At 41.8% G+C, this 26,054-nt stretch overlaps 1 protein-coding gene across 1 annotated transcript in view; it reads right to left on the minus strand.

Annotated features, from left to right (window-relative positions):
* Positions 1–1,077: 1,077 nt before the first annotated feature.
* Positions 1,078–26,054, minus strand: part of kif21b (kinesin family member 21B) — a 56,552-nt gene continuing 31,575 nt past the window's right edge. The window contains exons 14-34 of the mRNA XM_061070601.1: positions 25,819–26,007; positions 25,493–25,692; positions 25,275–25,382; positions 23,913–24,229; positions 23,143–23,326; positions 22,702–22,905; positions 22,476–22,577; positions 22,013–22,178; positions 21,566–21,626; positions 21,361–21,409; positions 19,857–20,098; positions 18,557–18,625; positions 18,306–18,416; positions 15,129–15,167; positions 12,135–12,271; positions 11,232–11,412; positions 10,767–10,931; positions 9,867–9,984; positions 9,606–9,776; positions 4,240–4,439; positions 1,078–1,753 (exon numbers count right to left, since the gene is read on the minus strand). Of these exons, the coding sequence (XP_060926584.1) occupies positions 1,705–1,753; positions 4,240–4,439; positions 9,606–9,776; positions 9,867–9,984; positions 10,767–10,931; positions 11,232–11,412; positions 12,135–12,271; positions 15,129–15,167; positions 18,306–18,416; positions 18,557–18,625; positions 19,857–20,098; positions 21,361–21,409; positions 21,566–21,626; positions 22,013–22,178; positions 22,476–22,577; positions 22,702–22,905; positions 23,143–23,326; positions 23,913–24,229; positions 25,275–25,382; positions 25,493–25,692; positions 25,819–26,007 (3,062 nt within the window). The 3' untranslated portion in view covers positions 1,078–1,704. The remainder of the gene's footprint in view (positions 1,754–4,239; positions 4,440–9,605; positions 9,777–9,866; positions 9,985–10,766; positions 10,932–11,231; positions 11,413–12,134; positions 12,272–15,128; positions 15,168–18,305; positions 18,417–18,556; positions 18,626–19,856; positions 20,099–21,360; positions 21,410–21,565; positions 21,627–22,012; positions 22,179–22,475; positions 22,578–22,701; positions 22,906–23,142; positions 23,327–23,912; positions 24,230–25,274; positions 25,383–25,492; positions 25,693–25,818; positions 26,008–26,054) is intronic.

Below are 26,054 nucleotides of genomic sequence, written 5' to 3' on the forward strand. Positions count from 1 at the left end.
TTTGGAATAAATGAAGTTCATAAAACTTAAAGAAATATGAATGCTTCAGGCGTCAGACAGCAAAAAGATAATTGAAGTGATGTTTTGTTACTGTTGCATGAAGGTGAGTATATGTGTGCACGTGCACAGCATGTGACTGCTGCAGTGCTGAATTTGCTTCATTAAAAAGACACTAAATCACCACAGTGACGGGTGTCAACACCTATCAGGCGAGATATATAACCGAACCCTTGGGTGAAATCTTGTGTTTTTGTGTGTGTCTGCAGTTTGTGTACATGCGTGGTTGCCCACACATGTACTCCGCCACATAAACAGATTTGTCGAGGAAGTTTCTTCCTGTCTTGAAATGTAGCAGCAAAGAGTGGGTGGGAGAAAAGTAGGTTTTAAAATAGAAATCCCTCTCAGTTATATGACCTACTTTCATACAAGTTATCTTGCCTGAAAAGCAGCCGGTAAAGCTGCGAGACCGCTAATTAAATTGGTTTTTCCCAGAGTAGTTCAGTAGCTGGGAAGGAGGTGGACTGTTGGGTAAGGCTGATCAGTCCATCACCGTCACTAACTTTAAAGATAAGAGAGGAGCTGAGAGCAAGCGTTTACCTGGAGGACAAATGGAAGGTAGGTGCCACTGTAGGATGGTTGAGATTAGGATCTGGCACATTGGCCACCATGGAGTACCTACCGCACAAATGTTTGAAAATTGCGGGTGGGCACTATTTGTGCCATGTGCACGGTTTCCTATTTCTTTTTTGGCCAGTTAGCACTTAAGAGAGCTGACAAGACAACATGGTCAGATTCTCTGGGAGCCAGTGCTACGTTAAGTTGTGCTACTGGACGTGTGCTTTGCTGCTTGCGAGGTCAGCAGCTAGACAGTCTGATAGCCAGAGGGCCACAGAGGACACATCCACACAGAGACGTAGAGCTGGGCCTTTTATGAAGACTTCAAGAGGTCAAGCACCAGGTATTTTGTGCACGGAGACCCGTAAAAAGTTTCCTTCCCACCTCACACCGAAGTCCAGAACCACTGAGGTAGGGAAAATAATAAATTAATAAAATACAATACATTAAAAAGAACAGGACTTGTTGAATGCAGTTAGGTTCCAGTGATGTACAGGGAAATTCTCCAGTGATATTAAAACTATCCACTGCAACAAAAACACAGGGTATGAGCGTCCAGTGGGTTCAGTGTCAGAACAACCACAACACTAATGAGCACAAATAGTCTTTTATGGAAACTAGAAGCTCCATTTCTATCATAGCGTCGCTCGGAGTTCTAAATCCGGACCATATCTCCACGTTCAGACGGTGCATGAATACACACGTTCATCTCTAACTGCTCTGCAAGGTTTCTCAAACCTTAGTGAAAGAACAGAAGGACACTTTTATCTCTTCCTTTCCAACCGAGACAGATTTGATGCAAGGGGAAATATTGTTCTGCCTAGTGTATCCATGTCTAGGAAGATGTGGTTTGTCTGGTCCAAATAGCATCACCCCTGAATGGCACTTTCAAATTGGCAGTAAAAAAAAAAATCGGAGAGGCAAAGAGTCTTTTGCCTTTGGAAAAATATTCCACATTGGCTCTATCATTTTGAAAATGAAAAAAAACCCCACATTGATTGCCTTGGAAACTGTGATTTCAGAGTCGCATCTCATTACTTGAGGTGGTTGTTGACAATGGAAACCATCATTTCAGTTGTCTTTCAGTCGTCACCTCTTCCTCCACAACTTTGACAACCAGATCTTCACTGTCTTGTCACTAGAGAGAGAGAGAGAAAAAGGATGGTGGTGGTGAGACACAACAAAGGAAGAAAATAGCGAAACATCAATCAGGCAGTCTTTTCCTTTTAAAAACAACCACAAAGCACTGACTAAAAAATGCACTTCACACACATGCAAACACACAACTCAATACAGAACCTTCCTCAAAACACACTCTTAAAAAAGTGCAGAAAAAGTTGGATCCTAAATCATTCAAAAAGTAAATTGAATCCATCAGATCTCTCCTCCCAACAGAGCAGCCTATTAAATTATCTCTCCCTTGCACATTCCCACAGATCAGGAGGTAAACACCTGCTGCAGGAAAACATCACATTCTTCATTAACACTCAAATAAGCTTTGCACAGAAGTAGGTGTTAGGTGGAGATATACATGTCAAAGGGAGTGAATCCTATCAAAAAGGCAATACTGGAGGTGTGAACAATTTGGGAATTGGTTATCTTGAGTTCCAGGAGAACAACTCTCATGTCAGAAGCGGTTTTTAGACATGAACTCCAGACAATTGGGTCTAAACATGCTCCTTTTACATACGAAGAACGCAGCAGGAGGTTATCCGGGTCACATGCGTTCACAACAACAGGAAAATCTCTGGAGCGTTCAGGTGAGGAGTGGTGCCTGGGTCTTTGTCGGCATCTTCCATGTGCTTGGCACATCTTTTATATCCTGAGATGTTTGTATTTGTGTTGTTTTTTTAGGGGCTCAACAGTACATTCTCTGAGTTTTTGATTATTTTCAATTGGGGGCCGACAGGAAGTATTCTGCAGAATGTCCAGAGCAACTGACTCAGGCGTTTGCGTTCTCACTGCAGCCCCCTCTGATCATTTCAAGAGAGTGTCCACAGTTCCATGCAAGTCTGACTAATATGAAAGTGGTAGAGATCTTCTCATCAAACTCTCATCCCGAAAGAAAAAAGATTAAATAGATCTGCACACATCTGAGAATAATAAAAGTTACTTTGTGTAGAACTATGAGTCATTTGTTCAGCCAATGAGCAGTTGTTTGTCTTTGCGGAGGCAGTGGTCTGGAATCAGTTGTACAATATAATCAAGTTATAAAAAGAAAAGAAAGTGAAATAAGGACAGAAACAGAAAAGGGGCGAACAGAAAAGTGAAGAAACTGAGAAAGGAAAACAAATATAAGGGGTTAAAAGGTGGAAATTAGTTGAAGAGAGTACCAGAGGAGGGGAGGGTTGGTGAGCAGAGAGGAGGCAGATCACGGGAGGCTGGTGGCCCGGCCCTTGATGGCCAGGACCCGTCGAGGAAGACATGGAGTCAAGCCAGGCACATAGGTCCACAACTTCACCCTGCAGTCACTGGGGTCGACAGGAGGAGGAGGAAGAGGAGGAAAGTAGGGATGAAGAACAGGAGGAGAGGACGAAGGCAGAATTTCAGTGACCATACAGGCAGAAAAAGGTTTGTCCACAGAAAGAAGATAGCAGAACAGAGCATGAGATGTGGGATGTAGAGAAGAAAGATGAGCAAAGAAGACAAAGCTTCAGTGAAAATCCGCAAGATAATTGAGAAGAGGGAGAATGAACAGAAGAGACCACTCGGACAAAGAGGAAATCAAGCGTTATCTCAGTTTGATGCAGCAAAGAGAAACACAAGATGCACTGTGACCCTCTCTGAGCTGCACAACACTGCACCTGCAGCTTTATGCAAGAGAAGAATCAAACATGAATCATAATCTAGTCGTGGTCATTTCATGGAAATCAGGAACATTTTCCTGTCCAACATCCTGTCAGATACTAGCCCATTCATTCCTAAAGATATACGTCTTTGAATATTGGTCTTAAGTTTGCAGTTTTCATCTTTTAAAAAGGCTGAACAATGTCTTAAACAGCTGCACACTATGCTTTTCTGTAACAGTTACTAAAACAGCAGTCAATTATGCGATTGTTAGGGATTATTTTAACCAGCCGATTAATAAACAGTCAGTATTAAATAAACTACAGTGCCCCATTAAATTACATTGGGAGAAAAATGTCAGCCAGATCAATCGTGAGGCCTAGGGATTTATTTTCAATGGTATTACGACGATGGCATTAAACTGCATGAGGGTTTGACAACTTGTTCGTAAGATTCATTAATTTCTGGTCTTTTCATAGGATTTGTAAACAAGACAGAAAATACAGAATCTTTATTGAGAATCTTTATTGATCCCGGGTAAATGGGGTCTTTAAATCTTGTGTATGACTCATTAAAGTTGGTAGTACTTCAATCAGCTCACACTTTCATAACAGTAATTTGGTGTAATCAATAAATAAGAACATCCCTTTAGTCATTTCACTCTCAAAATAGGTAATACTCTGTCTTTTAATCCATATTCTTTCTTTCTTTCTTTCTTTTATGTCAATACAATAGTGCATTACACAGATAGGAAAGATTGACGGATACTTCTACCTTCCAGTATTTTGATAGGAACGATTTTCGGACTATTAGTGGAAAACTGTAAAGTTATTTTACCTGGATGCGGTGAAGATCTGTCTGGAGTTGGCACATATGGCATTGATGGGGCTTTCGTGACCCCTGATTTCTCCTATGGGAGTGAAGTTGTCCACGTTCCACACCTTGAGCATGCCCCCCCGACAGCCGCTCAGCAGCATTGGCCGGCCCGGGACAAACGCCAGGGCGCACACCCAGTCTTTGTGGGAGTTAGGGATTTGCTGTGGAAAGAAGGCAGAGGAACACAAAGAGTCAGACACATCCAAATACTAGATGATGTGTTTCTACATCAACCTAAGTAATCCAGTGGTTTCACAGCAGTTGTGTTAATGAGCAGTTGTGTTCCTGAAAATAGAGGCAGTAAAACATATTATATTCGTTCATGTTTAATGGATATAAATTTTCTTCAGTCAAGCATATTTTCTTGATTGCACATCTAAGTGCTTGAGATACATTTATCTTTCTAATGTTTAATAAGATAATCACACTGACATCAGCATCTATTTAATAATCCACAGGACAGAAATAAAGCTACAAAAGTGAGTTGTGTTACAAAGTAAGTCTAATTAGGACACATTTTAATTTAAAGTCTTTATAGGTTATGTGAGAGATTGTTTTCAAATGAATGTGGTGTAGTTTTCTTTTTTCTTCCATTATATAAAATCCTGCATAGATCCAAATGCCCTTGCACCCACTTAAAAGCACCATTTTCTGTTTTTGTTTGTTGAGGCTGCAGCTCAGCTGTAACTCACTTCAGAACCTCGCTTCTGCTGCAAGGAACAAACTGTAACACACTGATAACACAACTGTCTTCTGAATATACGTCATTCTCTTTGTTGTTTTATTTTCCTATATGTTGTTTCTGTGCCGTATAAAAGAGAAAACAAAGAACGGAGTGAACCACGCCTGTGCTGCAGAGGTGAGACGTTCAACATTTTGAGTCCAAATACCATCATCATCTTAAAGCACAGAGCAAACATTCAAAATGCTATTTGCATTTTACATGCGGCCTTGTTGTCAACACTTTGAATTTTTCAGCTGTTGTGTTCGTCTCTTTGTTTCTAATTGGACTGAAGATGAATTCACTCTGAACAGTGGAACAGATGCACTAAAAGATAAATTTTATTCGATTGATCTACTTTGTCCTGCTGTGACATTTGCTTCTGTCAGTTGTTATTTTCTAGTCGCCTTTTGAGATTGCAATTCAATCAACCTAACACTACGAGTTATTTTCCTTTATTGTTTTCATCAGGTGTCGGACACACTAATATGTTTGCTGTTGTGAATGTTTCCAACACTGCAGTGACTAGTCTGATTGTTAAGGTTGTAAAGTTATAAAAGCAGTTTCTATATTATTTTAGCCACATTCATCACAGTTTAATTAACAGAGACAAAAGCGATTTCAATATTGTGAGTCACATTATCCAAAAGGCTGTAATTCACTCTGTAGGTCACAATCTAGTGCAGATAACCCACTGCTTTGAATAGAAAAAAGGTGGATAAAAAACCGCATGACTCAGTAACTCAGGAATTTGTAAATCACAAAACAAGATAAAAACTATTTGATTATATATTATCTTGCTGCTGCCGGACGGAAACTGTATTTAACTGAAGGGCACTTAGAGAGCGCATACCTCCACCAAGGCTGATTCATCACCATAGTGCTTTTACGTGTAATGAGATTAGATGCATCCAGATCATTATCCAGATATGCATTGTTTCTGGAGAAATTCACAAAATGATGAGTATCTCACAATGCTTAAAAACGTAATCCACTCTAAAATATAATGGGTTCTTCTATGGCCCTTCAGGGACATCTGATTTGCTGTTTATAGTTTTAGTTTTGTATTGTATCAGACTTTTTTTTTATAGTACGCTCTTTCTACCTTGCTTGTATTTTAATTGAACTCTTGCACTCCGAGCTGACGAGGCTGCTACTACCTCTCATTTTACTGTTGATCCTGTGTTACCTGCATATGACAAATAAAACTTCAACTTGAACTATCCCACCCTTCCAAGTTTCAAGAAAATCTGCTCAATAATGTTTTGTGTGATCCTGCTGAAAGCCAGACAAAGCAATGAAAACTTAACCTTGGCCAATGCAATAACTACATTGCTGTCTGTTGTGTAAACACCAATGTCTAGACAGCACGTAGAGTGAACATATGGATTCATGTCATTCATGATGTAACACTTGAGGTCAGTGTTCCTGGAGAGAGCAGAAGAAGGGAACAGTCGATCACACACAACCACAATGGTACTGAGGTTTCCATAGAGCCTATTATTATTACTCATGAGCCATATAAAACCTGGCTGCACAGCTACCATCTTATCATACATGATTAGAATAGAGGCCAAACATAAACCACAGCATTATTACACTGATTTTGAAAGTCAGTAATGTCTGTGCAGCAACAATAAAACAAGTAAAACCAAAAGATGCAGTCTGATGACGTGGCATCTCTTGTATCTAGGCAACACAGGAAAGGTACATGTCACAATTACGCCAGGGTTTTTAGTCACTTCTTTCCATTCATTATTATGGACACATGTCATCAATGATCATGCCATGTTGAGTATCATTTAAATTAAGCTTTTATAAACATTTGTCTTGTTAACATATGAACATACCTCTGACTCAGGTTTAAATAACACATTCCCACATTTACCCAGTTTACATTGGTTTGTGTATCAAATGTATTATGTGTAGTAGCACAGTTTTATCAATATCAATGTGGAGGTCCCACTGTGTTAATGACCAGAATACTGGGGTCAGCAGATCTTTGTCATTTAAATGTGGAATATGTTGTTCAGAGAAGAGAATTCATGAAATACAAAAAGCAGTCGGGCGAGGCAGTTCAAAGACAGACACCCCACTAGTGTAGGATGGAACAGATGTCGATGAGGAAAAACAATTGCAAGGAATAAAGAGAAGCTTTTCACACACATTACATCTACCTCACTATCTCGAGAAACTTTCCACCAGGGGGTAAAAATGTGTTAATGCTCGCCAACACCTCGGAGAGAGAAAGGCTGCACTGCTGCAACAGTTGCATAAGCGTACCCACAAAACCAGTAAAACACAAATAAACTTTAAATTGTTTTTCGGGAGATATATTAAGATGTTTATCAAGCAAAGGGGAATCACTAAACTGCAGAACTGAGTAATTATAAACAAATTGCTTCACATATTCCCCCAAGAAACACACTATGGCGTATGCATTTTAACAGAGGGGGTCAGAGCCGAACAGCTTGCACCAGCATCTTGCTTCAGAGTCGACTCTAATATATTCTATTACACCCCGAGCCCCAATTTGATCCGATTACATAATCAGACAGCGACTACTGCGTTAGAGAGGCTGTAAAACGGATTCCTTTGATGTTTTGCAAATTAGATTATGGTCATTTACCACAGACCACAACACTGACTCTGTTGATTTAATGCTGTCTTTGAGAACAAAATAATATGTTGTGATTTTGTTTTGTCTTTTTTGGGGAAAAAAACAAACAAAGGCTAAACAGAACTTATGCAAAACAACCTGAGAAAGTTCTGCTTAATATGCATATTACTGTGGATGCTAATAAGACAGCCACATCCACCCACAAGGTGCATTCTTATGCATTATTTACATATGCAGGCAAGAGAGGGCACACAAGAGAATTCTCACACAAACGCACACACACACAGAATGACTTTCTTCTCTGGTACCTGTGGCGATGGTGCGTGTGGGCTCTAACGCTCTGATGTTGACACAGCTCTCTCCTGCCACATTACACATGATGACACTGTGTTAACGCTCTCCACAGAGCCACCACTCTGGGTAGAAGAAAGGCATGGGGGCAGCACTCCGTTGGCAGGAAGCCATCAACCAACTCAACACTCGACTGGCAACACAAGGCTTTACTTTCAAAGCCGAGCCCGAGTTGGATATCGAGCTACATGCAATCTCTGCTAATATGTGCACGGTTTAATACGCATCGAACCATCGACTGCTCTGACCTGTGTGTTAGTGGAGTGAGTTTTACTTGTGAAGGGAATCACCAAGATCATCTGACTGTCCACAATAAGACTAAAGCTAATTAACCTGACAATCAGACTGAACTTTCATTTCATTTCACTTTTTAATTCTGACAGAACGTTCACATTAGCCAGTGTCTTGGTGCAGGTAGAGGAGTTATTACTGTAACTCAATTTTTAAAAACAGTTTGTACAGCTAAAATAAATACATGTTACCATTTCTGTCACCATTAATGTGTCACTCCCTTTCATGGATGTGGTAATTCAGGCTCAAGTTATTCAGAAAACGGGACTGCATTCAGATGGCAAAAAGTTCATTTAAATGCAAACTGAATGCAATTTTTCAACTGAATTACAGAATCTGTCGTTCGAGGAACAAGATTTGGGACCCGGGCTTTCATTTCAGGTTTGACCAATCAGATTTGAGCAGGCTCTGGTGCCCTTTGGGCAAGCACTCCGTGTGGAGAGCAGAAGAGGTTGAACATATTGACCGAAATGCATTGGCTATTGTTTTTTTAATTTAGATAGCTGTTATAGAGATCAGCTTAAATGCCATCTGAACATAAACAGCTATAAAAGTATCACTGTTCATCTTCTGTGTGGAGGAACATTCAACTTGTGTGATAAAATAAACTAGTCAGTCTGTAAACAGTGTACGATGATTTGGAGATGGAGTCTTGGCCTTGATATCTGTCTAAACAAAATTAACAGTCCACCATAAACGCGATATAGCAACCTTTAAATTTGGCATTATCAATGACAGGAAGGGTAAAACCATAAATACTGTTTCTAGCCCGGAGCCTGTGCCGGCACTGCATTAGCACGGTATATATTATATGAAAAACTAGCTTTGCTCTCCAGATAAGGGTCAATAGATCATAAATTAAAAAGCCTCGGAGAACGAGGGGTCTCTGCATGTTTCTACCTACTTTGATATATGAGCTACACATTAACATAAATATCAAATCATTCTGCTTCCTGCTTAACTCTGCTGACCCCACATACTGTGTAGGAAGCATCAATGTCTTGGTTTTAGAGAGCAAATGTGTTTGTATTTGTATCTTCACCAAGGAAAAAGGGCCTCATTCAATGATAAACACAAATCTTAAAATGAACACACAGACACACACATCCTTGTAATTCTATTTTAGTAGAACACTCAGTGGCATAATGCAATTGTCAAAACTGCCACACAAGAAACAGTCATACCTTCAACTTACCCTACCTGAGCCTAACCCTAAGAGCAAATCTTTACCCTTTAACATCTGTTAAAGTGGGGACTGGTCTAAATGTCTAAACTCCATAAAGTCTATGATCAAAATGCTCCTCACAGAGATATAAGTACAACTACAAGTACACACACACACACCTGAGTGAGCTCCTGGTGCTCCAGATCCCATTTCTTGATGCCGTTATCTCTTGACCCGCTGAACAGCACGTCTCCCTTCACAGCCAGACACTCGATGCCGTCGTAATGCGGCGGCTCAAAATTATGAGCTGGGCCAACATTACCCAGAGTTCCCTCTGTCACATCAAACACCTGAGGAGAGAACAGGAGAAAAGAAGATCATGATAATCAGCACTTCTGACCCACGAGGTGGATGATACTTGTTGAATGTGTGTTTCGTACCTTGACGTAATGATCTTTGGAGCCAGTGATTACTTGGTCTTTTCCCAACAGAGACTGTCCCACTGTCAGACACATGACGGAGCCAATGTGGCCTGTCAGCTTTCCCATTGCTTGCAACCTACGCACGCAAGCACAGACACACAGAGACAAACGCACCAAAAGGATCAGAAGCAGAAGTCTGTGAAATTTGTTGCTTATGGGATATTCAAGGTGCCTGTATCACTGAATGAAATCACTTTCCGTCGCGCAAGTGAAGCAAAACTGCTGAGACACAGCGATGCCACAGGCAGAGATGATACTGAAGAAATATTTAATCCATTTTTTTTTTAATTTCTGGGGGCGTTGTTCTTGTGTATCATTAAATGGGTCTGAGCCCCTTAGCGTAAACTGTCTGCTCCAATCTTTTAATCATTTCCCACTCAGAGCAAAAACTAGAAATACTGCTTTGCGGTTCTATGCATCCACCAATTAGTCAAGTTGCAGAAAATATGATCACAATCTCCCCCTTCTGTTCTTGAGTTATGGCCCCAGTATCACAGTTAAGTTGACCCGTGATCGTCATCACTTCATACTTTGGTAACATATTCCTTCTTGAGTTTAAAAGGTCACATTGGCCTGAACCTTTTAAAAGAGATTTCTAATCAGTTCATCCTTAAGTCTTTGGCCCTCTGTTTGTATATGGAACAGATATCTTGAGAAATGATTTGCATCACACTTGGCATGTGTATTGTCCAACAAAGGTGCAGTCTTGATATGGACTATGGATATGCATCATCACCTGTAATGTGATGACCTAACTTCAGTGAAGGAATTAATGAAAACATGAATGACTCACTGGATACTTTGAATTAGTATTTGACTGAGTAGGAATGAATGAATAAAGCATTAAATGAAGTGTACCTGTTGAGGTCCCACATGCGAACAATGTTCCCCGTAGCAGCGTAAAGCACAGACCCTGATGGGTTCAGGGCTATCTGGTTGATCTGGCACTCCCCCTGGGCAAACGTTATTGTGCGGGTTGTGGTACCAGCACACGCATCACCTGAAACCACCTGCCCAGATGAACTGTGGGGTAAAGAAAGGCCAGACAGTGTCAGAGACAGACAAATAAATGGAGGAGAGGGAGAAATAAGGAAATAAGAAGAAACTGAGAGACAAGTGTAATGATCAGCAGTCTACATTTCTACATTCTCATTTCCTCTCGACGCATTTCACATCAGAATTTTCCCCATTCAATTTGCGTCTTATCGGCAATTTGGAACACATCAGTGAAATGAAAAAGTATAAGGGTCAAATCAACTGTCTGCTTCAATAAAATTGTCTTTGTTTGTCGGTGTTCAAACTGGTGACAGGGAGGAAACTTACGTGAGCGTGCGGACACACTTGGCAGAGTCACGAATGTCCCACACTTTGATGTAGGAGGTAGAGACAGAGAAGACCAGACCGGAGGAGGGACAGTATTTGACGGACACCACGTTGTTGGGGTGACCTTTGAGCGTGGCGATCTCCTGACCTGTGACCAGGTTCCACATCTTACATGTGCGATCTGGAGGAGGGGAACATCACAAACATCTACTCAGCACAACAGGTACACATTTCAGCTTGACTTGCATGTCATAATAAATAAAAGGGATAACAGATCATTTTAATCTTGCTACTCTGGTATTGTCATCTGGTTGTTCTACCAATAAGGTTGAGACTTCAAGGGCTCAACAACTGTTCAGTGGATTGCAATGACACAAGAAGGATTATTTTAGCGTTTAGCTCTTAGTGCTGCTGTGCAAGATACCTAATTGAAGTCTAGTTTTGAGAAACTCTCTAATTTGCTTTCTTTCCAGGAGTCAGATAAACAACTTATCCGTGCATGTGTGAGTGTGTGTGTCCGTGTGTGAAATATGTTGCTCAGAAGCAGTTAAAAATAACACAGCAAAAAACCTGCCTGCCAACAGCTCTGAAGTTAAATAATAAACATGTTGTGAGTCTTGTGTGTTCATTCCAAAAACAACAAATGTGGAACTAAACACATTTGTTTTAAGGATGGCAGACTTTCTAGTCAGTGGGTAATTTGCTTCAAAGTAGGAACATAAATAAGAAAATGTCAAAGGCTTCAAAAAAAGGACACAAGTAATGACTAACATAAATAATACAGACAAATTGATAGCACACTTGTATGCAGCCATTCACGCGAGTGTAGAATACAGTTCCTCTCAGAAAGTGGAATTATTAACACATTAAGTAACACATTTACCATAGAAGTGATATATGTACCTTTCGATCCAGTGAACAGCAGCTCATCCGTAGCATCCACACACAGCACCGGCTTGGAATGGCCCTCGGCTACAGAAAGACATTGCAGCGGCGCCGTCCGACCTCCCTTCACACCGCCGATGGGATTGATCACACCCCTACAGATCACACACAGTCACACTTCTGTCAGTGTAATCCCCTATCACATCCGTGCAGATGTTCACTGATCAGCCACAACATTAAAAGCGGTAACTGGTTTTACTGTCACGGCTGATCTGTGTTATGTTCTGAAAGACACAAGACTGATCACAAACATGCACACAGACGCACAAATTAACTGTTTTTAACACATGGAGACAACACAAAACCATACAAACCTAATGAGTTGATTGACTCGTACACACAAACACACAAACATACATCACACCTATATCTCCACTTCCCCCTCCATTCCTTCTTTCTGTTGTGGAACAGCCCAATTAAAGCACTGCAGTAAGAGCTGCTTTTCTATTCAACTTGTCTTTCTTAAACACACAAACACACACACACACACACAGTTTCTCCTATATAATGTGTTCTCAATCTCTCTTGCCGAATCTCGGCCCCCCCACCCTCCCGATCCATGTCCCACTGACAGGCCACAGTCCCAGAGAGCCCAGAGCAGTCAGCAGAGTGAGACAGAGCAGGAACAGGGTGAGAAGAAGAGGGAGGAATGTGGGGAAATTGGTCCCTGGTGGGCTTCCTAATAACACAAGTGGTGGTTAGTGGGTATGTGTGTGTGAATGTGTGTGCGTGTATTGTGTGTGTTTGAGAGAGTGAGGTAGTGCGTAAAACAGAGAAGCAGAGCCAGAGGATGTGAAGAGGGAAAAGAGAATCTGTGATTACACAGAGTTTGTGCACAGAGTGAGCAAACTGCGGCAGGGTGTGTTTGAAACTTGTCGAGTATAGCAACAAGCTCCTCTCCTCACACATACACTGATGTCCCATAGTGACAACACACACACACACACACACACACACACACACACACATACACGCACACACACACACACACACACAAATAATAAATAATAAATACACACGTCAAATACAAAATCGAACACAGAAGAAGCTGTATAACTTGTGTATCTTTTTACAGCGCATAAAATGCCAACCAAGATTTCATGCAGGTCTCACAAAAAAATAAAAAATAAAAAAAAGAACCAACTTGCACAAAATAAGCTCAAAACAATTGTTAATGACAGTCACTCACAGCCCGGTCGACCAATTCCAAAGCAACTCAAAAAGAAACCACAGCACAGCGTCCTGAGACATCATCATCTCCACATGCAGCATCCCTTCTCCGCCAGTCGGGGGGGGCTGACTCTCTGTTCAGCACCCCCACAGCCAAATTGCCTCTCGGGACCCAGGGAAAAGGGAGGTTGTGGTACGTGTGGGTAAGTGGAGCGATGTAACAATTTAACAACATAAGTCAGATTTCCAGCTACTGAAGAGCCTGCGGTGGCAGGTGTCAGGAGTGAACCCAGCATCGAATACAATCTGTCTCACTCTCTTTTTGGTCCAATAGTACTTTAGAAAGAGGGATGATTTCAAACATGATGCAGCTTTGATTAAAAAAAGAAAATAAAAAATGTACATATGAGCATCTTAGTACTGTGAAGTTTGATAAATGGAAAAAAAAGGGAGGAAAGATTTGAGGAAATAGCGGAAGAAGAATTTCTGAGGTGATGTTTTTACATTTGAATGAACCTTATTACCCTTCAGGATGTTAACCCATTCATGTCTGAGGAAGGTTGGGAGCTCTATCCTCACTAGTCAGGATGGAAATTCAGTTAATCACATCGTTGATGCGCGGGTGTTCTAGCAATAATTTACATTTACATTTAAAATGTATGTAAGAATGTTAATAATTAATCATTTTACCATATCTTATTACAGCTATTAGATGTTCTTTGAAAACACTACTTTGTCGAATACTTTATTTTACCGTGGTGTCCCTTTTTTCGAAATAATATGCTGCATTGAAAAAATATGGCCAAATGCAGCAGTCTATTTCTTAACGCGGTGTGCCATTCCAAATGGTAGAAATTGTTCCCTTCCCATCACTGCCAGTGAGATATCATGGTGTGCCGTGTTATGCACTATATAAGAGCTGCTAATGGATGTTTCAGGGCCAAGAGCCTAGAGACCCGCAGATTAATGAAAACATGGAGGGAGATCAGTGTGTGTGCTCTTTGCAGTACAAAGAAAAAACAGGCAGAGAGGGGAGAGCTGCATCTATTTGTGCGATGATGCCACGCAAACAGGAAGCACTGGTCAGAGTGAAGAGGACATTTTGTTTTTATCATTAATGATTCACCTAAACGCAACAACACTAAAAGCGGAAGCTGGTTTTAATGCTGTGGCAGACCTGATGTATAATTGCATTGTATTTGTCTTTAAGGTATAGTTTGATAGTTTGAGAAAAAAGCCTGTTTTCTGTATTATTGACAGTTTGATGAGAAGATGGACACCATTGAAGAAAATAGCGTTAGAATTAACACAATTCTTTCATTTGGACCGAGTGTCACCGTTATTGCAGTCCTGCGAGAGCAACGGACAGTATTTTCCATGGATGACTTTCGGGGGATAAAGACAATTAGAAAAAAAATCCCAAATTCTGAAAAGTTGAAGAGATAGAAAGATCAAATGGTGATTAGTCATGAGAGGTTTTTGGCACCATTTCATGTTAGTTTTTTAACAGCCTGTAAAAAAGGGATGAGGTTCATTCAGGTCTTCCGTGCAGGCAACACGCCAGAGAAACACAACATCACACAGTTGTGTCATGAAAGCCAGGTGTGGTTAAAACATGCACCACAACGACCCCCACTCGCAAGAGGGCGGTAAAGGAGGAGGAGGAGTTGGAGGTGGAGAGGCCGGGTGAGGCACTGAGCACTGGTGGAGACGGGATGACACACAGTGAAGTTACCAGGCAAATGGGGAAAAAACAGAGAGCGACAGACACAGTTCCTCTACCTGAGCACCTCGGAGAGCGAGGAGTCGCTGTCATCCGACCTGGAGGCAGAAGAGGAGCAAGGAGAGGGAGGGGCAGGGCGGGGCAGGAAGAGGAGAGGGTTAAACACGATAAGGGAAGACAGAAGGGTTACTGGCAAAGGGTTAAAGGAAGGAGGAGTGACTAGAGGGGTTTTAGATAAAAGCAGTGAGCAAACTGGCAGGAAAGCTCAGTCAAGAGTAAAGCTTGTTCAGTGATTATCGAAGTGTTTGCCTTGAAATGAGCTTCTTTTCCAACATAACACTGAACAGACTGTATTCTTTGACAAGCGTCTACAGATGTTTTCCTTGGTAAAGCATGTTTACTGTAGGTATACCCACGTTAAGCAATGTCTGGTTTAGTGGAGTTGGACTAGCGTTTTTTACGGCCAATATTAAAACGTTAAAAGGTTGAAGAAACAGAAATAGACATTTGGAGAAATATGCTTATTCTCGCCAAGAGTAAGCTGAGAAGCTGGATACCATTTTCATGTCTGTCTGTTCAGTTTAAAGTGACAGCAAGCAGCCTATTAGCTCAGCATAGCATGAAGACTAGAAACTTCTTCATCACACTCTGTTCATCAAGGAATTAAACAAACCCACACAATAAGAAGTGTTAATTAGTGAGGTTTACAAATTAGCAGCAGCTTCACATTCAGCCCAGACGCATAACAGTGGTACCGGTGTCATTATTCTTATCTAGCAAATCCTGGGTAAGAAAGCCAATTAAGCATATTTCCACAAAATGTCAACAATTAAAAAGATATTTCGCAAAACAGTTATAAAGAGAAAAAGAGAAGTAGGGAAGGAGGAAGCACTGAAACCAGGACAGCCACACACAGAGGGCCAAGAACTGGACATTACAAATTAGACATGCACTACACTTCTGTCCTCTTCGTATGACTCCCCTAATGTCAGTGTCCCCTGCTGCATCTACTCTTTCCAGCCACGAGGTCATTAGTACAGACAAGGGTTCAAAGCAAACGGGGTTAAAAGAAGGAAAAATCCATTCGATTGGAAGATAAGGATGTCAATCAATCTCACAGACGAGCCTGTCAAAGCCGTAGAGGGAGTACATCCAGACCACACCCATACCTTTGCCGTAGCTACAAGGTATAGAGGCTGCTATGTGTGCAGCAGTGCAATAACAGTGTTATTATATTGTAAATATTTTATAGCCTCGGGTTTGTCACCATGGGAGCCTCTGCATTACACTCTGAACAGGAACGGTTCTGGAAATGTCTGGAGGGATCAACGCTGTTAAAAGGGGGACAGAAGTTTCTTGCTATTTACTGTCTGCACCGCATTCTGAGCGCCATTAGCATATTGATATCTGGCTCTCGGGACAAACAATTTTTTTAGAAGTGCAAATGTATTGAGAAGATTTAAAACAGGAGCAGGGATGCAAAGTCTCATAATTCGAATGAGGCAAGAAACCCTTATTCTTATGTTTCTTTCAAATCCGTCTGCTTAAATATGAATCAGTCAGAAAAACTAAAAATCTAGTGCATCCACACATTCACAATCAGAAAAAAGAGCCTACTGCATTTTCATAAGTTTTCGGAATTTGCAAAGATGTACTTAAAAACATCATTATTTTCTTTTTTTTTGCGTGGCAGACAGCTTCTCATTTGACACCCAATTACACAGAATTCACACAGACGATCCAAACCAACTATTATTTTAATAAATCAGCTTCGCTTGTCATGGGGTTTATTTTGTGAGTATAAATTAAGTGGCAGAGCTAGATCAGTTTGTGTGATGTAAGGACAAGGAAACATGTCATGTTAATGTCTTTCTTCAAAACACAACAATGTCAATGCAGAAAGAAAAAAAAAAACTAGTTCCTCTTCCTCTGTCCTGTGAAAGCTTCTCCTGTTGGAACCTCATAAAAGACCATCCAACAACATAAAGATCCTCCCACACCCTCAGCCAGAGTCAATTAAAAATGGCTACCATTGACAACAGCTGCATGGAGGATGACAAGCGCCACCTCATTCACTACCCCTGCTCCTGATAATGAGGAGGCACAGGCTTCAGCGCACACAACACTTACCAATATTCATACACGAGTCCAAAAACACGAACACCTAACTCATTTCACACGGCATCCTCGCCGATCCTCCCTAACAAGTTAAGGTCGATGAAGCTGTGAAATGTTCTGTATTAATAAAGATTACAAAGCAAACAATTTCGCCACGCAGCCAAACGCTGGCTCAGATTAACGGCTGAAAGATTAAATTGATTGTTACCGGGAGTGGAAAAGGGCCGGCAGCTCATTCCAGACTCAGCAGCTCTCGTTCTACATTGTGTAGATACGAGACTTTGGACTGTGCAACTGTGTCTGTTGTGTTTGTTTACCTTTATGTATGTAAATAGGATGGCGAACATTATAAGCTCGTTCAACAGGACATCAAAACTAACTAAGCCTGAAAAATTACCATGCATTCAAACAGTCTTTCCTCAAACTACAATTATCATTGTCTTTATTGAAGGTCTGTTTTTATTGGATTAATTTCGATAGTGTTTGACGTTCTCTTGCCAAACTGTAAATCCTACACATCAGGATGTTTCTATCCCAGCCGCCTCCCTCTTTCCTTGTGTTTGTTTCCTGGAAATTATGTATGGATTGGAAACAGTGTAATTACGCCTTGTTGCTAGTGTTGCTAAATGCATCTCTGAGAAGCCTGTCATTGTGGTTTGGATGATTAAATCATCAATGTCTCCAGAGAGTGTTTTACACCTGGATTCTGTGAATGTTTACACCATCTGCTCCCCCCCCCCCCCCCCCACCAGAGTGTACACTGCCAGGTGAAAATACTTTTGGTCTCATTGTGGGATTTATTGGGAGATAAACATTTGGAATAGCGCACTTTTACGAGGCTCATCTACACACAGACAAAAGCACTGTGCTCTCAATAGGCCTGACCTTCAGCGCCTGTAAAGACCTTAAACATATGGAAGAGAACAAAAGAAAAAGAAAGAATGGTTTAAAGTGCGAATGAATTGATTATGAGTATGTGTGTAAAAAAAAAGGTGTGTGTGTGTGTGTGTGTGTGTGTGTGTGTGTGTGTGTGTGTGTGTGTGTGTGTGTGTGTGTGTGTGTGTGTGTGTGTGTGTGTGTGTGTGTGTGTGAATGCATATGTGCAGGAGTGCACTCACTTGTCCAGGGCAGAACCTTGGGTTTGGTTGCTGGTGAGCCTTGAAAAGACGTTGCGGTCGTTCCTCGTCCTCAGAGGAGGGGAGGAGGGGGGGGTGTAGCCGTCAGTGGGCCTGATACAGGGCGGGAGGTAGAGAGAGGTTAGGGAAGAGGAAGGACAGTGTTAGACAACAATGGCTGCATATCACATTACACAGTCACACTACGCATCAATTTGCTTGAAGAGTAGCTTGAATTTGAGCGTAACATGTACCTGAACGAGCGGTCGTAAGATTTCCTCCTCGTTATAGGGGAAGTGTCATAGCCCCGAGACTGCCTGGGACTGACACACACACAAACACACAAGCAAACTAAGCAGATTTCCAGGGGGGTGCGAGGTGTTAATGGCATTTCTAGCAGACTAATGCAGCTCACAGACTCATTTTGTTAAATATCAAATCACACACAACCAGGGTTCACATCCCTAAGGAGGGATGCACATTTCACTGTCTTCTTCCTAAAGCCGTTTTATAACCTTAAAAAAAGTCAGGCTCCTTGTTGGGGTTCTTAGTTTGGAAATGTGCAGTAGGATATTAGTAGGGGGGGATGTTTAAATTCTTGTTGTGTCCATAATCCGGAAATATAATGTTTTTCACTCCAGTTCACGTATTTGTTACATTCCTCAGGGTGTTGTGGTTATGCAATTATCCTCATGTTTACATTTCTTAGTTCAGTTACTTGTTTTATGCTTAGCTGCATTTTTTCCTGTACTTCAGCAAAACAAATGTTTGGCATCAGTGGGATTTGAGACGAGGTTCTGTAACTGATGAAGATTCGACAGGCAACGCAGCAGAGAGAAGATTCCTGAACAGGAGCGCTTGCAACATGGAATATATGGAGTACGTTTTTCAGTCGCTCAACTAATTTGACAAAATATCCAGACACATACTGGGCCAACTGTAATGCCGTGTACACATTGCAAAAGTGCTGAAAAGTACTTTGCTAGTCTAAATTAAAACAAAACAAAAAGTTAATTTGCTTAAAGTATTGAAATTGTTAAAGTTAGGTGTGTGTCATTGATTCGTGTATACTTACAGAACAATACAGTAATGAAAATTCAAGTAATATATACATCTGGTAAAATATTTGTTGTTACTTAACTAAAAGTAAGGGACATGTTTGTGATTGTCAGCTAAAAGTAAAAGATACTTCAGGGAACAGGTAAAAGAAATGATTAAGGGTTGATTGTGCGCTAAGAATAACGGAGAAATGGCGAAAGTTTTCAGCTAAAAGTGTGATAATGGTTGTGGAGTCGATGAAGGAGGCTTGAGCTCCTCTAATAGTCCTGAGGAGGTGTTGGACATAAAAAGAGATCTGCGCAGAAAGTGCTTCACCCCCCGCTGCAGGAATCATCACTTGTGAGGAGTTGTCAGAATGCAATGATGCAGAAAAACAAGAGCCAGGCCTCCGGATAATTCTCCGGTTCCTGGTAACACTCGAAGATGATTGGTGCGCTTCATCTGAGTTATCATTATTTCTTTACCACTGCAGTTCAGATACAGTTCATGACTTACAAGGTGTGTCCCCTGACAGGCAGGCTGATGGTGCGGGATGCCCTCTCCCTGTGATAAGGGTCTCGCACAGACAGGCTGAGTCCCTGGCTCCCTGTCACCAGACTCAGGCCGTCCTCCTGGATGTCGGTGAGCGACGCCAGGGATTTGGTGATGTGCTGCTTGCTGCCTGATGAGGGATCCAGTGTGGGACCCAAATGCTCTGCAGACACCGCCTTCATCTGAGCCGACAGACGGGGCTCCATCTGGGTGAGAAATGTGCATCATTTGTTTAATCATAGAAGATAGAATGAAATGAGGAAGGAGAAGGACAGCCAGTTCAGAAACTGGGATGATAAAGATAAAAGCTTGAATTTAATTAAGGCACAAGAGGAAATTAAGATAAAGCCAGCAAATATTGAAAAAAAAAAGGCAAAAGAGCCCTCCTGGCAGGTCTACCTGCTACTGCCATCCGACCTTTGCAGCTCATCCAGAATGCAGCAGCTCGACTGGTTTTTAACCAACCTAAATTCACTCGCACTTCCCCGCTCCTCCGCTCCCTACACTGGCTACCAGTGACTGCCCGCATCCGGTTCAAAACACTAGTACTCGCATACCATGCTGTAAACAGATCAGGTCCAGTTTACATCCAGGACATGGTCAAACACTACACACCAGCACGTTCTCTCCGCTCTGCTTCAGCTAAACGACTCGTTCCTCCTTCACTGCGAGCTAAACACTCATCAAAATCACGACTGTTTGCTGTCCTAGCTCCTAAATGGTGGAATGAGCTCCCACTCGACATCCGGACATCTGAAAGTTTACACATCTTTCGCCGAAAACTAAAAACACACCTCTTCCGACTGTACCTTGAATAAAAAAAAAAAAAAAAAAAAAAAACTAACCACTTTTGAAAACTAACACTTTGGTAGCACTAAAATGGCACTTACTTATAGCACTCTGTATTTTTGCTTTATTTCGAAGAAATTTTACTGTCTTGATTCTTGTTGTTCTTGGTTTGTACCCTCAGGGTTGAATGCACTTATTGTAAGTCGCTTTGGATAAAAGCGTCAGCTAAATGAAATGTAATGTAATGTAATATGGAACCTGGCAGAACAAACAACCTTTAAAAAGACAAAGCTGCAATTGAAGGGTCAAGTGAAGGCTAGAAGGAGGGAAACTGAAACTGCAAGCATAAGAAATATTAGAGAGTGTTGCATTAACAAGAAATTAAGAGGGATTGGTTGGAATCCGGGCCTCATCCAACTATACATCATGCTTATACTGCCACCTTATGGTTGTAGTTTGGAAAAGCAGCTACTCTGACAAACTGAGGTGTGTAAAAAATTACGGAAAACGTTCAAAAAACACGATTAACATCATCATATAGTTTCATAGCGGTCTGACGTTTTTGGGTACTGTAAAAAAAGTAAAAGTCGTTTTAAAATCTGGTAAAACAGTAAAATGATCTATTTATATCTAAAAGAAGGACTTAGTAACATCTGTGCTCTTCAATAAGCCGCTTTACCTTCGTCTTGAAATCCTCTTGGCTGTTGGATTCTTTTATTTGAGAAACACTGCAGAAAGAGAGACAAAAGACCTGCGTGTTTTTCAGATGAAATTTCTACCGAATCAAAACTAAGTAGGATTTATTACAAACTGCTGAGGTTAACAATGAGGTGGATGTTGTTTGAGGGGGGTGTTGTGTGGGTGAGCAGGCTCTGCAGTCTCACCTGCTGTCAGAGGCTTGGCTTAACTCAGAGGGCTCCTCGTCTGTGCTGGTGTAACCGTTTTCTGGAAGCAGACAAAACCCAAAACTTTTCAGGTCCACGGAACATCATACACCGCCACAGCCTACGAAGCTGATTAAACTCATCATTTTCAGTTTTCTAAACAGATTTTACGTTCATTAAAACATAACTGAAGAGTGACACAGTGACAAGCACGATTACAAGTACATATTAATCTGGTACTGTTTTACAGATGTGCTGCATGGTTTACTGCAGTCAATATGGTTGAACGGACAATAACAGGCTTTTCAAGTTTTATACACAAACTTCGATTCCAAAATGATGCTCACAAGTTATGTCGTTTTGTGGGAAACAACATAACAAAACAACACAAACCCTGAAAGGAGATAACAAAGGTTTACACACAGACACACAAAAAACTCTCCTTACCCTGCTGTGCATTGTGGATGAGAGCCTGGAGTTCAGGGATGTACTCCGCCTTTTCTCGCAGGGCATCAAGGATCATGTGATTGTGGGACGAGCCAATCACGTCCGTCTGTCTCAGTTGGCCCTCGAGCAGTCTGATCTGAGACTCCTTCTGAGCCACTTGTAAACTCTGCACACACACACACAAACACACAATAATAAAGACAAGAAAGACAATGCACAGATGAAGTGGTGTTACACGAACATTTTGACCAGTTGTTACTCTTTTAACATCTTGCAACACAAAGAGTAACCACTAGATGGCACTGCAATCACTCACATAAGTAACCCATAATGATAGTATTCAAATATAAGTATATATCAGTTCAAAGACTCCAAACAAAACATAAACAACTGAAAATTATCACACATGACCATAGTTATTGGTAACAATAACTCAAAATATACAATGTTTCTGTTAACACACCTTGTCAATTGAGGCCTTCAGGAAGTGGTCCAGCAGGTGGCGTGCCTCAGCCAAAGAGCAAGAGCTGATCACCACAGAGGTGTCAACCGAGTCCAGCTCATCCTGCAGGAAAACACAAAATAAGACGTCATTTGAAGCTTCCCAATACTGTGAACAGCGCGTGTGTATGTATGTGTGTGTATGTGTGTGTGTATGTGTGTGTATGTGTGTGCGTGTGTGTGTATACCTTGGTTTCCTCTATCTGTACAATGGTGGCCTGGCAGTCAAACAGGCTGTCATTGATGTAGTCTATGTTGGCGTTCAGCACCTCGATGTCCTCATTAATTTCCAGTAGGAGGCGGTCCTCTGCTTCTGGTCCCTCCCCATCTGCCATTAGCACCTCCCTTTTATGTGACAGTGCTTCCTGCTGGGCCGTCAGCTCCTCTCGCTTCTGACTCGACAAAATACAGAAGCACGCACAGCGGGGGGGTTAATAAAAGAGATTATACAGACTTTATCTGTAAAGTGAGATAAGACGCTCCTGGCTCACTTTGGATTCACTTAGTGAGGTGACATGTAGCAACAAAGCTGCAACACTACACTGCCCGCCTGCCCTTTAAATCCATTAACAATTCAAACAGATTTTATCCACCTACATCTACAGTCCCCGAGCCAGCGCTGCTCCTACCTTGATCAGGCGATCCATATCAGACTCCATGTTAGAGATGGTCATCCTCTGCATGACGATGTCCATGATGCGACGTTCCAGGGTTTGCCACTTCTGACGGGCTGACTTGGAGAAGCTGCTGGTTCTGCCTGCTGTTCCATTAACTGCCTGGAGGGCCGGCTTCCTCTGCAGCTTCTTCCTGCTGCTGGAAAGAGATCAAGAGATGGGAGAGGTCATGAGAGATGAAAATCAGCAGACACTGACAATGACGCGGTTTGCAAATGTAATGTCACGAAATCTTGTTGTATAGATTCTATTTATTATATAAAGAAACTAAATTAAAGTCTTCTCTGACTCCTTAAATGTTTCACAAATTTCCAATGAAATAAAATGTAAACTTTATCAATTAAGTTAAATGTCAACAACTTCAATACTGACTGTCTGGTTCACTGACAAGTGAATACAAACTATTAAGATAAGATACACTTATCTTACAAGAGATTGTAACCCCTCACCAAAGCTGCATAAGGAAAGAACAGGCGTTCAGTACTATTTCAAGTCAGTGTTCCATCAAAGTCTTTTTGAAGCTACTTTAAGCTAAAAAAAGCTTAAAGTAGCTTGCAAAAAAAGTTGCATAGTGTTGCCTTATATACACCAGTGAAGTTTTAATTTCCAATGAAATTTAATTTAAATTTTATCAATTAAGTTAAAGGTCAACAGCTTCAATACTGACTGTCTGGTTAACTGACAGGTGAATACAGAGTCATTATACACATTCTAGCCAGTCTTACCCAATGACCCTGGTTCCATCCATGCTTCCCTCGCTCTCTCCCAGGTATCCCAGCACATTGTTCTTGTTGTTCCACTGTCTCACCAGGCCGCTCACCGACCTCCCAGTGTCGGGTTCGGAGCTGCTGGCCGTGGTGCTGGCTGAGAGCTCAGCTCCAGAGTCTGTACCCAGAGAGGCCTGGTTCCAGCGGGCCACGCGTCCGGCCACGCGGTCGGACATGGGCTTGGCCAGGCGCCGCAGGGCCGTCACCTCCTGCGTCTTCCTGCGCAGCACCATCTCCTGCTGCCGCTTCTGAGACTCCAGCGCCCGGATCTGGTACTGAGGGATAAGAGAGGAGACACGGCTCTTTAATGTGTCTACAACTGTGTCGACTTAATCTCAATTCTTCATTGCTGTTCACACGGCCATTACATTACTGAGGTTGATATAGAATCTTTCTGCATAACAGTCTTACAAGGTGCTGACCATGAAAGGATTTAAAGTTGAAATACTAAATAACAGGATTATGACTGAGCCCCACAGTATGACAGTGTAAATGTTTTCACGCTGATTAATAATCTCTCTACTCCAGGAAACTACAAATAAAGATGAATATCTATACGAGTAGAGTTGGTACTGATCTTCCTGAAGTGATATCAACAATCTGTGAACACAGTTTTTTTTTTTATGTACTGGTCTGACACACAGATGTAGACCTCACTGTCCTGAATTTCTTTTTTTTTAACAATGCTTTGTAATTTTCACTATGCAACAGCGCCCTCTGCAGCTACACATGATTTATTCTGTTAATCATGCGTAATCTGTTAGGCTCTGTGTTTTAACGGATCTACAGCTCAGCATTACTCTCCAACGTACTGGACCTGACTATTGTCAGACACACACTTCGTTCAAGAGATTGTAACCTCTCACCAAAACTGCATAGGGAAAGAACAGGCGTTTAGGGTGAAGAGAGGGAATGAGAGAGGCTTCATTCTCTCTATTTCAAGTCAGTGTTCCATCAAAGTCTTTTTGAAGCTACTTTAAGCTAAAAAAAGTTGCAGTGTTGCCTTATAAACACTAGGGAAGTTTTAATTTGGAGCATGATGTGTAAAATAGATTAAACAGATAAAAAATGTATACATAACACTGCTTAGTTTCTTATTCTCAGCTATCTCCTAAAGATTGTACAATAATTGTATTTGTGTGTGTGGCACTAGAAACTTAAACCTACAGAGGAAAAATGTGAATTTGTGTGTAAAATATTTATTATGGCTCAAGTAATTTTGTTTGCAGTTGTACTGTGTGGAGTACAAAAATGATGTCAGTAATATGAGAACAAATATATCCCTGCACAACATGCAGACATGCAGACATGCAGACTGACCTCCTGGCGTCGCTGCTCCTTCTTGAGTTGGGCGATCTCACGGTTCCTCTTCGCCTCCATCATCCTCCTCCTCTGCTGCTCCTCCTTCATCTGCTTCATCAGAGTCACCTGGAAACAGCACAGAGGTCAGTCTCTCTCTTAACTGACGTAGTTTGAGTATTTCCTGCTCGTAAAGTTCAGTTTTATTCACACCCCCACTCTACTTTAGCTGCCCATACCTTGGCTTTCTTCATGTCGTTGACCTCAACTTGGAGTTTCTTTAGCTCCCGTTCGTACCTCCCCTGGTTCTTGACGAGACGTGCGTGCTCCTTCTGAGCAACTTGCAGCTTCATCAGGTCACGGTTCATCTCCTTAAGACGCTTCTCGTACTCCTGCTTGATCCGGCTCGCCTTCTCCTCTGTGTAGTTCTCCATGGACACTGTGGAGCCGTGACACAATGTTGATTACATGAATCTTTTAACATTTCCACTGATCACCCACCCTGCTTTTGTGTTTTACAAATTCCTCAACCATAAGTGTAAACTACAAATCCCATGGTGCTCACTGAGGTTCTGCAGCACCCGGTCTCTCTCCAGCTGAGTGTCTCTGATCTTGTTCTGCAGAAGGATCAGCTTCTCCTCGTACTGCAGCTTGAGCATCAGCAGCCTCCGCTGGCTGTTCTCCAGCTCGTCTATCAGCTTCTGCTTGATCTCGATCTCACACGTCAGGTCGGCCAGGTCCGCCTGGAAGTTAGCTGCCGGTTGGAGGGGGGCAAAGGTCAGACACAAATTTGTATGTGTT

The sequence above is a fragment of the Limanda limanda genome, chromosome 4 (assembly GCF_963576545.1).
Source record: "Limanda limanda chromosome 4, fLimLim1.1, whole genome shotgun sequence".
Classification (NCBI taxonomy): Eukaryota; Metazoa; Chordata; class Actinopteri; order Pleuronectiformes; family Pleuronectidae; genus Limanda; species Limanda limanda.